The sequence below is a fragment of the Oratosquilla oratoria genome, chromosome 22 (genome assembly GCF_046742065.1).
Source record: "Oratosquilla oratoria isolate Oo_2021 chromosome 22, ASM4674206v1, whole genome shotgun sequence".
In the NCBI taxonomy this organism is placed as follows: Eukaryota; Metazoa; Arthropoda; class Malacostraca; order Stomatopoda; family Squillidae; genus Oratosquilla; species Oratosquilla oratoria.
The window spans coordinates 43,507,288-43,521,361 of NC_134798.1; the positions used below are offsets into that span (position 1 = coordinate 43,507,288).

General features: G+C 39.5%; 1 protein-coding gene across 2 annotated transcripts; it reads right to left on the minus strand.

The window, feature by feature from the left end:
- Positions 1-586: 586 nt before the first annotated feature.
- On the minus strand, positions 587-12,027 carry Vha55 (V-type proton ATPase subunit Vha55). 2 transcript variants are annotated; one of them, XM_076205835.1, is made up of 8 exons: positions 11,877-12,027; positions 7,598-7,817; positions 5,897-6,068; positions 4,541-4,631; positions 4,073-4,259; positions 2,911-3,099; positions 1,958-2,108; positions 587-1,480 (listed from the first exon to the last, which is right to left on the minus strand). In XM_076205835.1, the coding sequence occupies exons 2-8, from the start codon at positions 7,811-7,813 to the stop codon at positions 1,026-1,028; spliced, it is 1,461 nt and encodes a 486-aa protein (XP_076061950.1). In that variant the 5' UTR covers positions 7,814-7,817; positions 11,877-12,027; the 3' UTR covers positions 587-1,025. The 2 variants fall into 2 exon arrangements, with proteins under 2 accessions (XP_076061950.1, XP_076061949.1); XM_076205834.1 differs by lacking the exon at positions 11,877-12,027 and adding an exon at positions 9,449-9,474.
- Positions 12,028-14,074: the final 2,047 nt, after the last annotated feature.

The window sequence follows — 14,074 nt, forward strand, 5'->3', positions numbered from 1 at the left end:
GCCTCTGGCATGAGCAGTGTGGTGGGGTACTGGGATGACCCTTCATCCATGAGAGCTGATGGGAGAGCGAACAGGTTTTTGGACACATGCATGCTTTCACTCAGCCACACCCCCTTATAAGGGAGTAAAGGTCTTTTTATACATGTATATATTCTTCACCCACCTCTCCCTCTAATCAGTCAATCTGCTGCCACAGGTTGCTCTTGAAGGATACATATGGCCTCTAGGCAACTGGCAATGACCTCCGATATTTCTTTAAATAATAAACAATAACTGTATCAAATCTTGCTGCATTGCTTCTGACCCAAGGCAGTGGGCGAGATGCAGGGATGACCCATCATCCAAGAAGAGCCACGAAAAGAGGGAGGGAGGGGTGGTGAGTGGGAGTGGAGTATGTGGGGATGAAATGGATGGGAATGAATTTATGCCTTTGACTTTGGCTATCTCCCTTGCAAGAGGGAAAAGGCCCTTGATATATGTATGTATATATCAAAATAAAACCAAAGTGCACTGCCAACAAGTCCTGTATGCCACACTTGTGTAATCTTTTCTTTTACAATCCCTCTTGGAAAAGAAAATTCCAACGTGTTCTTTAAACATATCTATTAATATTCTATCAACAATGTTACATGGAACATATACCATCACTTTATCTTAATACCATTACTTTCCCCAAAGTAACATTTATTTGCATCATAAATGTGGAACAGCATATTACATTTCAGCTTCCACACTTGGAATGTAACATAGTACTTAGAACCTCTTGACACGGATGAATATTTGTCATGGAAACACACTAGAGGATATCAACTACTCGACTTATCAAAAGGCAAACTATATACAATAAAAATACCCATGTTTTCCATGAAATACAACCATTTTGAACAGAATGTTGAACTCAAACTGTCATCCAATGACTAACATGGCAATGTCTCTGCACATACCATACATTGTAAACTTTGTCAATAGCACAACATATATTAACACTTTCAACTTCAGTAAACGTCTCGTACTGTGACCTAAAACTACTGAGGCCTGTCTCGAGGATAGAACTCTGCGAGAGTGGAGGCTGGGATACGTTTGAGCATTTCCTTGGGGAAGATACGAAGGAGCTGCCAGCCGATGTCGAGGGACTCGAAGACTGTGCGTTTTTCGTAGGGACCTTGGGAAATGAAGGATTTCTCAAACTTGCCAAGGAACTCAAGGTAGAGGAGATCGTCAGGTGTCAGAGCTTCTTCACCAACGACAGCCTTCATGGCCTGCAAGTCCTTGGCAATAGCGTAACAGGCGTACAGCTGGTTGGAAACATCAGAGTGATCCTTTCGTGTCATTCCTTCTCCGATAGCGGACTTCATCAATCGAGACAGGGATGGCAATACGTTGATGGGGGGATAGATCTGTCGGTTGTGCAACTGACGGTCTACATAAATCTGACCTTCTGTGATATAACCCGTAAGATCAGGGATGGGATGGGTGATATCTGAAAACAGAATAAAATTTCAAGAACATTTATTGCATTACAAGCTAAAGGTTCACAAAAACATAATATATATACAATCTCCCTTGCTGTATGATTGAGTTATATTCCTGAAAAACCAACTGCATAACAATCAATTGTATTGTGAACTTATAAGATTATGGGTAAAACAGGAACAGTGACTTAAGAACTGGAAATGATTATCTACTTAGCCTGTCTGATCTTACAAGTGAAACTGGCCAAATGGGTAGTGATATAAGGGTATTAATAATGATCATATATGTGGACTATTATAAACCAACACATTGTATAACATGGGAGATCTGTACATACCAAAAGTCCTTTCCCTGTACTAAATATAGAGATACATGTTCTTCTTCACTGCAAAATCAACAGATTGCTTATCTGACTTTAAGATAAAATAACACACCTCACTCCATATAACTACTACAACTGGAAGTGCAATATCTAATATCATACCATCGTTAGGCATAGTAAGGATGGGGATTTGTGTGATGGAGCCTTGCCTGCCCTCTACTCGTCCGGCACGTTCGTAAATGGTGGCCAAATCGGTGTACATGTAACCTGGGAAACCTCGACGACCTGGCACCTCCTCACGAGCAGCTGATACCTAAGGAATGATTAAAAATCTCATGCTAGATATGTTATTACTCTACTGGCATAATTTCCTGTGATAAATTACCCATTTCATATCTCATGAAAATTGTATGTTATGTCATATCTTACAAACTATTCTAAAAACAAGTTAGAAAATAAAATTACATAAATATTCAAACATATACTAAGGGTCTTCTCCCCCTTACAAGGGAGGTAGCCAAAGTCAAAAGTATAAATCCACTCCCACCCATTTCATCCCCACATACTCCACTCCCATTCAACACCCCTTCCTTCCTCCCTCATTCCTTAGCTCCTCCTGGATGATGGGTCATCCCTGCATCTCACCCACTGACATGGGTCAGAAGCAATGCAGCAAGACACAGCACATCTACAGCAAGGCCCTTTCATTTAATCAGCTAGCCCCCCCTCCCCTCCAGAAAAAGAGAAGACGGGGAGAAATGCCTTTGTGCTGCGTCAAAATATCATTCATACATACTACCTAAGCCCCCCCCATCCCTTTCATGCATCACAGCATCATCAATACACAACCATTCTCCACTCACCCCTATCTTCTATCTTCTCCCTTCCTTCCTCAACACACATCTCCCTCTTTCCCAACACCCCTTTTACCCCATCCATCCATCTCATCCTTGGTCTCCCCTTCATGTTCACTCCATCCACCTCTGCCCTCCACACTTCTTCAACTAATCTTTCTTCACATTTTCTTACAAACAAAATAATGCTGGAGCATCCAAGCTCATGCTCATTACTCTCTTTTATGCAACAGATAATTTTAAGACATCTAAATTACTTACCTCACGAAGAGCCTCTGCATAGGAAGACATGTCAGTAAGAATAATAAGTACGTGCTTCTCACACTGGTAAGCCAAGTACTCCGCAGTGGTGAGAGCAAGACGAGGAGTGATGATACGTTCAATGGTTGGATCGTTGGCCAAGTTCAAGAAGAGGCACACATTCTCCATGGAACCATTCTCCTCGAAGTCCTGAAATTCAGACACAGGTTCTTTGTAAATTCAATTCAATATTTAACTAAAGTACAAAGCCTTGGTATATGTATGTATGTACAAGAATAGAACTTTGTTTCTATACATGAACATGATATAAATATAGCATATATCATCATGCAGTGAAAGAATCAACCCAATTAGTCAGTAATTGGAACAACCTAAACATTGAACGAGTCCAACCAAAACCATAAACAAATTTCAGGTTGTGATCACTGGATTCAAAGAAACAGGATCTCACTTATGTGGTTTTTTTCTTGTACAGCTGCACAGAAAACTATCGTTAGTAAATCACGCTAATCATTTTGACACAAAACAACGAAACTATTTGAGACAAGTTGAAGTCTCCATCGGAAATAAGATTATCATGTCATAGTGAATCCATATGACCTCCGGAACTATTATTCGATTCATATTCATTCAGAAGGAATTCGAACAATTCGAACCCCAGAAATACCAACCCTTCGGTATCATAAGGTTATGTTCATTAGCGAATGTTTCGACACCCCTACTAACGATAGTTTTCTGTGTAGCTGTACATCACAATTAAGTTTGATTCTACCAATCTACACACCCAAGGATTCTTCCCCCTGGTGAGGGAGGGAGCCAGACAAGGCACCCACCCACCTCACCCATCCCATTCCACTTTAAATTATTTGATTCAGCTTAACATTGTGAACTTCTCCCTATTCGGAGGCTAGGGCAGTGCCCCTTACAGAGGACTTTGTAGAATGGAATTTAATGAATCATGCCCTTGGTCCAACTCGCTTGTGGTAAAATTCAAACCATTGTCACCCCAACATCTGTCACAAGTAGTGATACACCAACCCACACGGCCAATGAAGAATTATAGATGGAGGCAAAGTTAAAGTACATAACATAAAAATTATGAAAAGAACTTCTGATAAAACCCTTAATTTATCATATACGACATAATTTATTTGATGTTTACCTGCTTGAAGAACCTAGCTGTCTCCATGTTGACACCCATGGCAGCGAACACAATAGCAAAGTTGTCTTTGTGATCATCATGAACACTCTTAGATGGAAGCTTCACAAGACCGGCTTGACGACAAATCTGGGCAGCAATTTCGTTGTGAGGAAGACCAGCAGCAGAGAAAATGGGAATCTTCTGACCACTGAATAGAATAGAAACAAATAAATTCTATCAATGGCCTACTTCTTAAACATACTTTATAACCAAAGTTGTGGGTAAAAAATAAACTACTCAACTTCCTAAGTCATTCACCTATAAATCTTTGCCCAGACCTTAAAGTTACCATATACATATACCAAAAGCCACTTCCCCCCTTAGGAGAGGTAACCAAACTGCCCAGTCTAATTCTTCTTTACATGAACTCTCTTCATTAAAAAAATAAAAAATAAATAAATAAATAACATTTTCAATACCACATCTTACCGGGCAATGGAGTTCATGACATCAATGGAAGAGATTCCAGTCTGGATCATTTCTTCAGGATATGTACGGGACCATGGGTTGATGGGCTGACCTGCACAATAGCATGCCAGTAAGAGGAGTCTCAAGTCATCTTTGGAAACAATGAGCTACCACGCCAATTACACATACATAATAGAAGTCCCCAAGTCTTTGGTACAGTACTTCACAATGATATGCATTTAATGTACATACAGTCAACCCCTATTAATGTTGTGGCCATGCTCAAAGACCCCTTCCAGAAGAATAATGCATTCAAAATTGACTTATTTACCCCTTATAAGGGAAGTGGCCAAGTCAAGGCATGTGCCCACTCCCATTCATGCCTTTGTTTCATTCTTATCCTAAGTCCTTATCTTAGCCTTGAAGTCAAGGCATTTAAAAACTAATGCAACCTGAAATCCTAAACACGATAATAATAATAATGATTATTGCTAGGGGTGTGCCAATCAATTGGCATTGGCAAGAATCAGCACTTTTTGGTGAACCAGCATCGGTGAGAATCGGCATCATCGTTGGCAAAATATTGCCGATGATGATGTCAATTCTCAAAAATAATGCCAATGCCGATTAATCGATACACCCCTAATTATTGCCTCTAGTTTCACTAATTGGAATTTGCAGCTCCACAGTCACCCATGGTCTCTCTTGCACGAGTCCCATAGCCTTCAGGAAACCAGTAATGGCCTAAAGTAGAGGTTGATTGTATACGTACATTAAATGCATTTCTGGTACAGTACTTACACAAACACACATGTTATTAAAAGATTCATTTACAAATAAGACAAAATAACAATCCTACCATATTATGAAGACATGAAAGTAGAACCGAAACATTTACAAGAACAAGTTAATGCAATACAAAAATTGGTTATGCAAAACATGGTACCTAAAGTACTCTTTATGTGCAACAGGAAAGAGGGAGTATTAGGACTGCAGCAACAATTACAGAAATCAAACGACAATGTGTACAAGTGACCAAATTGATGATGAATTACAGACCCAAGTGACCTACTGGGATGAGCACAAATTAGTACTTGCACCATGATGGAAGCAAATTTCGTATGGTTCAAGTGGGAGGGAGGGTGTAATAAAAACGAATGGTGAGGCTCTTTCTTCCTCATGCCCACCTCACTTTGTGGGTAACTAATAAAAAATGGTTAAGCATATAATGGCAAGAGAATATCAAGAAAGATTGTAAATACCCATGTGGAGGAACAAAATTTCAGGAATGATAAAACTGAGACAAAATAAAGTGGAAAATGAAAAAAAAAAAAAAAAGTATTGATGAAAAAACATATGAAAAGGTCTGCACATTACCTTGGATATCCAAATAATCTTCTGCCAGTACAGTGGGTCCCTGATCAATGGGCTTGCCAGAACCGTTGAAAACTCTTCCCAACATGTCTTCTGATACAGGTGTCCTCAAAATATCTCCAGTAAACTCGCATACTGTATGCTTGGCATCAATACCTGATGTTCCTTCAAAAACCTAAAAATAAAAATTGAAACTTTACTAATGCCGCAGGGACCAATGACGTGTACCTACTTAAGGTAGTCCTAAAAGATGGAAAGCTGGGGTGCACATTTTCAAAACCTCTCAACAACTTGCCTCCATTCTGAGGTGCAGCCCTGAGGATCTATCTCTACCAACTTCAACTGTATTTCTTACACATTTTCATACATACAACAGGGTTTGATGGCACAGTGGTAGTGATTGCGACTGCTACTCCAGTGGTCAGTTTGAATCCTACCTAGGGCTACAATAATTTCAGTATTGCTGTGCTGCAAGTCATTACTCCAACTCTTGTGGGTAGGGAGTTGGGTGAGTATTTATCTAGTTATATCTTACGGGAAGGGGAGCTATGCTCGTGGTTTCCTGTCTTTGTATCTCACAGTCTCTAGTTTGCTTTTAAATTCATGTATAGTTTGTGTGTGTGTGTGTGTGTGTATGTGCAAGGTCATAGCATTACCTATAGCTTGGTCACATATGAGATCTGAGCTCTCATCCATATTAGTAACAGCTATCAATCAAGAGTTCAACACATGATCAAAGACCATGGTGAATCACATGGCCAGCAACTGCTCTCCTCCTTTTACTATTTTCAGCCAGTGAATGAAATTGTCCCCTCACTAATACAGCACAGGCATCAATCCAAAATTTCTTCCAAGAGAAATCTGTAGAAGGGGCTGAGGACAGTTATAAAGTTCTGTGGGACTGTGGGTGAAACTTGAAGCAATAATTATCATTATACATTATCCTTTTGTTTTATGTACGTGAAGCATATATGAAACAAATGTCCTAATACAGCTTTAAGCAGAAGGGTACCACTGCCTTAAGTTTACAGACTAGAAACTTGTAGGTCTACAGTAACAAGCAATGGTCCTGTGACCCTCCCAAAGATCTCTCTAGGGAGGAACAATGTAGATCTGTTTCAAAGTCCATGGCTGATTATACAGTCACTGGCTGTCAGCTCTCCTTTGGTGAAAACATGGATGAAAGATAGTTAAGATGGAGACTGAGAGCTTAGCCCCTCACAATTGCATCTCCAGATGGAAAAGAAAGTATTTATGAGATCTCTAGAAGATTGACAAGGAAAGGATTTCTTTAACTTTAGTCTCACAGGACCAACACAGCAGATCCCTATCACTGGCCTAAAATGGGAAATACATCACAATAAAGTCTAGGTTAGATGAAAAATACACGTCTAACCTTCCTTCAAATATTCTATGTACCAAAAGGCTTCTTTCCCCTTATAAGGAAGGTTGCCAGCTAAGGCATATATTCACCCTTCATCAATCCCAAACCTATTTGTTTTCCCTTTTATCTTAGTTTATTATTGTGGAAGATGGGCCATCCTTGCTCTCTCCCTGCCCACTGCCTGGGTCGGAAGCAATGCAGCAAGACACAGCATCCCCAGAGTAGGGACCAGAAGCTGAAGCTGGTTAATCCCCACTGCATCATTACATTTGAGAGTTAAAAAATTTTCCTTACAATGATTGATAAATATAATAACTCACCTGTACCACAGCCTTGGATCCGCTCACTTCCAAAACCTGCCCCTGCCGCTCAGTGCCATCTGCTAAATGCAGGTTGACAATCTCGGCAAACTTGGGAAACTTGACATCATCAAGAATAACCAGTGGTCCATTCACACCTGTCACAGTCTTGTAGCGCAAGCGTGGCTGTGCAATATAATCACGCGTGACTGCGGCTAGATGGTCTACGGTTGCCATTTTCCTGCAATAGAAAATTTGCATAAGAAAAATAATACATATAGTTTCTCTCTAGTAAAGACAATGATAAGTCTTAATAAGTAATTTCCTTAATCAAAGACATACAGAGTATGCATTGTGTCTTATGTGATTAAAATTATTTTCCTTTTCCTCTAATTCAAACTTTGGCAACAGATGGATAATATTACGTAGATTTGCAGGATGCCTCTAAGGATCAAATCCAGACCTATGATGTGATTATATGAAAAATGAACCCTGCAGCCTGACACTCCAAAAGAAATATCCCTTGGTCACATGGGTCATTTGAAGTAACTAGTGATGTAACCTATTTCACATTCTTCTCATACAATGGTGACCCATGACCAATCCTTAGATGTGCCTTGCAAATAAACATATCAGTGTTACATAACTACAGCTCTTCAGGGTCATGTTATCTATAAACTAGTCAAGGTTGGACTAAACTAAACAAACTTTAAGCAGCTGTATATGAGCTTTTAAGGAGATTTATTGGGTCACATGAAGAATTGTCACCCCAGAACACCCAAATGAAGAATCATCACCCCAAGAGATCCCACCTGAAGAATTGTCACCCCAGCGTGCCAAATAACAGCAGTGGAATAAAGATTAGATTAGGTTAGGTTGAATGAAGGTTATGCTTATTGTCATCAACTTAAACAACCAAATAATCATAAACTCAGGATGGCCCACATGAAGAATTGTCACCCTCGGATAGATCACACGAAGAATTGTCACCCTGTCAAAGTCTGGGGTGACAATTGTTCATGTGATCCGATAAATTTACCTCTTTAAGTGAGGAATATAAAATCAGATCTTGCTATGTCATGGGAACCCCAAAATGAATTCCTACTTAGAGCCCCAAACCCACTGACTCAAGGATACGCGGAACTTAATAAAACTATATTTTGCAAGAATGTGATACCATTCTTAAGCAGCATATGAGAGGCAAAATAAGAAAGAAATAAAATATATATGTATGCAGTTCGGGGGAACAAGCACTGTGCCATGTCAGGGTAGACATGTTAAAATCTTATGGCGAGCCATTTCTAAAGTATTACGGTTAAACTATATCTGGTTATCGTGATACACAATCCCATTTATGCCACAATATAAACATAAATATGCTTAAGTCAGAAAAAAATACCACCTTCTACTTTATCATTACCAGAGTTTCTCAGAATGTGTAAACAATGCTACCGAATCCATATCTTTCTTTAAGAATACTACTGTACTTCAATTCTGGTAGCAGTAGTTGATCTAAGACAATTTATGTTATCACATGCATAATAGTAACTGACACGCTATACAGTAATATTCTTCCCACTATTTCCCTTGTACTAAAAATTCCTTAAGTTAATTTTGTTCATGATGCAAATGACAGAATGGGTTCATGTATCCTGATAACTAATTGAGTGCATTCTAAATACTAAGTCGCAGAAACTGTATGTGATAGAATAATAAGCACAATGTATTGTGTAAAAACAAGGAAATCATTTAAACTTAAATATGTGCTCATAAATGCTGAAAAGAAACTCACATTAGGATTTGCAAATTAACACCTGTACATGCTTGCGAACCATAATGCAAACCATAAAGCTATACTTCAATAAATACTACCTGCGATGCATTTTTGCGAAGTCCAAGACAACCTGGGAAGTATCAAATTTCATGTAAATGGAGAAGCAGTAAGATAGACATTTTGTGGAGCGCTATAAACTACACTCTACCTTATATCATGTTCTTATCTAATTGAGAGATAGTAAGGAAATATAAAATTATCTTTATAAACAAGTAGGTGGCACACTCAGAAGAGTTGGTTGTTCTTACATCTTCTTAGTCGCAGATTCAAGTCCTACACTTCTCCAATTGTCTGTAGCGACTGTGGCCTGCCCCAACGGTCCCTAAAGTGCACAGCAAAGGGGATGCCTTCTGTTGCAGTCACATGCCTCTTGGTGTGTGCTCCACACCTTTTTGTGATCCCCAAATCCAAGATATGCGAGCCAATTATCTAATCCTATGTGACTGCCATTGGATCACATGAAGAATTGTCACCCCAGAACCCCCACACAAAGAATAGTCACCCCATGAGATCCCACCTGAGGAATTGTCACTCCAGAACCCCCACACAAATAGTCACCCCATGAGATCCCACCTGAAGAATTGTCACTCCAGTATGCTGAATATCAACAGTGGAATAAAATTTAGGTTAGGTTGAATGGGGGTTACACTTATTGTAATCAACTTATACAACTGAAGATTCGTAAACCCAAGATGGCCCACATGAAGAATTGTCACCCTAGGATAGCCCACATGAGGCAGTCACCCCATCGAAGTCTGGGGTGATGATTCTTCATGTGATCCCTGCCATCTATCTATATACCAAGGGCTTTTTCCCCCTTATGTGAGAGGTAGCCAAGTCAAAGGCATCTACCTATTCCATTCCCATCCACCGACCTTGTTTCCCTCTTGTACTAGCCCCTCGTGGATGAAGGGTCATCTCTGTCTCTTGCCCACTGCACAGTTCAGAAGTAATGCAGAAAGGCATAGCATATCCACAGCAAGGCTGCTTTGCTTAACAGGTGACCCCCTCCCCCCCCCACTTCTGTCCTACACAGCACACCCACAGCAAAGCTGCTTTGCTTAACAGGTGGCCTCTCCCTCTCCATCCCCTTATGTGGAAAATAGAGAAGACATGGAGAAATCTCTTTGGGCGGTGTCAAAATATCTAAGCTTTAAACATACCAGGGATGCAGTCACTACACTCTCTTGGAATGTATTCCAAGTATCTATTATTCGTTAAAAAAATTTTTGCTTTTCAAATTTTCAACAATTTCAGCAGGTGGCCTCGGAGATTGTTGGTATTAAAATTAAAGAACTTTGTGTGGGAGGCATTTTCAATGCCTTGAATCAGTTTGAACACTTAAATTAAGTTAACTCCTGGCTTAGAGCTTTTGAAAATCCAGTCGACGGCACCATTCCTTATTATTGCCATATATGTCACCCATGATTAAATACCAGTCAAAAATGAAAAAGACTCGGACAAATGAAAGAAGCACCAGTATATCTCCATTAAAAATACTAAGTTCCTATTTATCATGTCTAGGTGACTGTTGGCTTTGGCAGGAACCTTAATGGCGTGGGCCGATGATGCTCAATACTATGAGGTCAACATCCTCTTATCAAATAATTATGTGTAATTTAATTTTTATTTGAGATAAATGCTTACATTCTCTAGAATAAACTCCTTTAGTTTAGAAGGAAATCTTTAGTCTTCAATCTTGAAGACTGAAGATTTCCCTCTTGGGGGATCAATCTCTGTTACTATCCATAATAACTAGTTACATCTCCACTATATTACTTTGTTAGACATCTTAAATTTTTAAGACAAATAAAAAAAACAAGTGCTGCTTAATGTACAATGCATGCATGTTTTATTTTCAGTGTAGCCAAATAAAATGACCGATTTGATAACTGACACTATATGTTTTATATACTTTAGGTACTTTGCCTCACAGCCAGCCAGATAAGAGGGCTGCACCCCATGACTATGTCTATGCGTTAGTAATGGTATATATGAATAATTTACGCTCATATACTAATTGATAAGAATTACTAGCTAACGCTGAAGAATTATTTCTTTCATGGTGCACTGTGTCTGTTATAAATGGACGTAAATCCATTGATATTTCACCCAAAACGTACCTCTACTAGTGACTTCTCGCTTATCTCCCTCCACTCCTGTTAAGTTCGATAGGATGCACTTGTCAATGAATTCTAAATACGAATGTATTTTTTCCTTAAAGGAAAATGTCTTGCACGATATGATTTATTTGTAAATCAGCCACAGTGTTACCTCTACGCTACATAATTTGTTTTTCATTCTGCACAAAATTAAGTTTCTCTAATTAATTTACTACATAAAAAACAGTTGTCAATATTATGTATTCTTAACACAACAGTGGATATAGGTTCTAACAAGTAGTATTAATCTTGTCAATCTCTTCAGATGTGCTTACAAAATGTATATATATAGTCTGATACTAACCTGCTCTGTTTACTCCCTTAAAACTGACACTTGATCTGCCGAGGGCAGTCCCTGCTTACATGTGATGTCAGCTGATCGATGCAGGGTGTTGCTCCTTTGCAAGATCGAACCGTCAGAATGTCGATGCTTTCGATTCTTCAGTAGAACAGGATTTTTGAATAATATTACTACTGACAAATTATATATAAAACAAATATCCGTAAATCGTTGTAATACAGTAGTTAGATTTATTTCAACGAACTATTTACGCACTTTTTGATAGAATCAATACAGATATGGTAACTGCTCCCTCAAGAATAAAAGAGATAAAGAAAATTACTCTTAAAATTCTACACAAAATAAATTTGTATTCATGAATTCTTGATATCATTAGCGTCTCAATTATGCGCATGCGCAGTTTGTCATTACTAAAGGAGCTGCAACTGGATTTTTATATATGCTTATTTTTATCATCATTCACAATGCTTTTGCACTAATAGTTGTCGTATACGATATTTTGAATACCGTCGAAATATCTTATTTCAATTGAGAATTTTTGTGTATTTCAACAATTACGCTGCGTCATATAACTAGAATCTATTCTGGGAACAAACTGAAAGAAACTAGTAACGAAAATGTGAAATCATCTCGAGCCTATATCGATTAACACTGTCGCTGCGTTAAACGATTTATTTATTAAAGCTACCACTAGCCGATTTCATTTAGTTGGCGACCTCCGCCCTCTGCTGCTGTGATTGATTTAGATTAATATTTGATGTGATGCTCGACTCGTTATCTCCTTGAAGTCGATTCATTCCTCTGGGTTCAGTCAAAGGAAGACTGTAATGATTCTGCTTTGTTTCAAAGTACTATAGGACGCGAATTAGTACCCCTAAATATAATTTGCTCTTTAAATGTGATAAAAACAATAATAATGATGATAATGTCTTTAGTAATATATATATATATATATATATATATATATATATATATATATATATATATATATATATATATATATATAATGTCTAATAAACGATAAAGCAATATTTTGATTATGATAATAATGTCTCAGTAAACAATAAAACAATCTATATTGGAACTAAGTGTCATACTGTAGTGACGTGATGCATCCTACTACCCGTCACACACTAATCAAAGAAATCTTCGGAGCTAGCCTTTCCAAGTTCCTATAGTTGGCAAGCGTAGTTCGCAAGGGTGCCCCTGCCAGCCAGCGGTCAGCCAATCAGGAACTTGGAAAGCTCCTCACGTTCCCTCCAACCTGGGGAAAAGCAGGCTACTCAGGCCCCACCTGTGGCTTATCAGGTGGCGAGGAGATATATCTCCTTTGCTGCTGCCGGCCGACCTCTTCGTTGACGTCGGCAGACGGGTTTACACCGCCCGCCTGCCCCCCCCCCCTCGCACCGCCACTGGATCATCTCTACAGGATCTCAAACCCAACCTGGGGAAAAGCTACTCAGGCCCCACCTGTGGTTTAACAGGAACGCGCTCTACACACGGGAAGTGAACTCTACTCACTTCCCGTGAGATACACACACACACCTCTCACGAACATAGCCACGCTACACGCACAAACATCTACACTTACTTTTTCTTCGACTAAAATTCGCTTTCTTTCTTTCTCTTCTACTACATCTCCTCATTTCAGTTTACCTCCCACTAAAGATTTTTCCGTTTTTCCACCTTTCTCTACTACTACGCCTCCTACCATTTTCTAAAATTTCGTTGGTGATCCTAGTCCTACTCCCGGCGTCGGCGCCCCCGTCCAAGCTCCCAGTCCATTTCTCCCGAGCCACGACCACAAACCGCTCGCTAATTCGCCCGGTTGCAATAGCCCTCTTTTATACGCTACTATCTTTTCATTTTCTTACATTCTTCCCCTCCCACAGAAACCGATCCCGCGCAAGCGAGTGGTATTTCCTAGCAATTCAGAATTCAGAACAGTACCGACCAGCGCACAAACTACATCTCGTCCAGTCTTCTAGCTGTCCCATCGAGCCTCGCCGTCATCATCTGCTACCGCCTCGCTGACGTTAGGCTCCACGTCCAGCTACAACCATAAGCTCCACTAAGCTGTGGCCTTAGTCCGAGCTTCACCTATATTTCTCATGTGACACTTCTAGTGTCGCATCTTGTGGCTAATTACCAAGAGAGAGATTAGATATTTTGTGTTGATTTTCATTTGTCCTGCCGTTGTT

Coding starts and splice junctions, on each gene's coding strand:
- Vha55 (XM_076205834.1), bottom strand. Junction 3,100..4,072: donor CAGCTAGGTTCTTCAAGCAG/GTAAACATCAAA, acceptor TCTGAATTTCAG/GACTTCGAGGAGAATGGTTC. Junction 1,481..1,957: donor CCTTACTATGCCTAACGATG/GTATGATATTAG, acceptor TTCTGTTTTCAG/ATATCACCCATCCCATCCCT.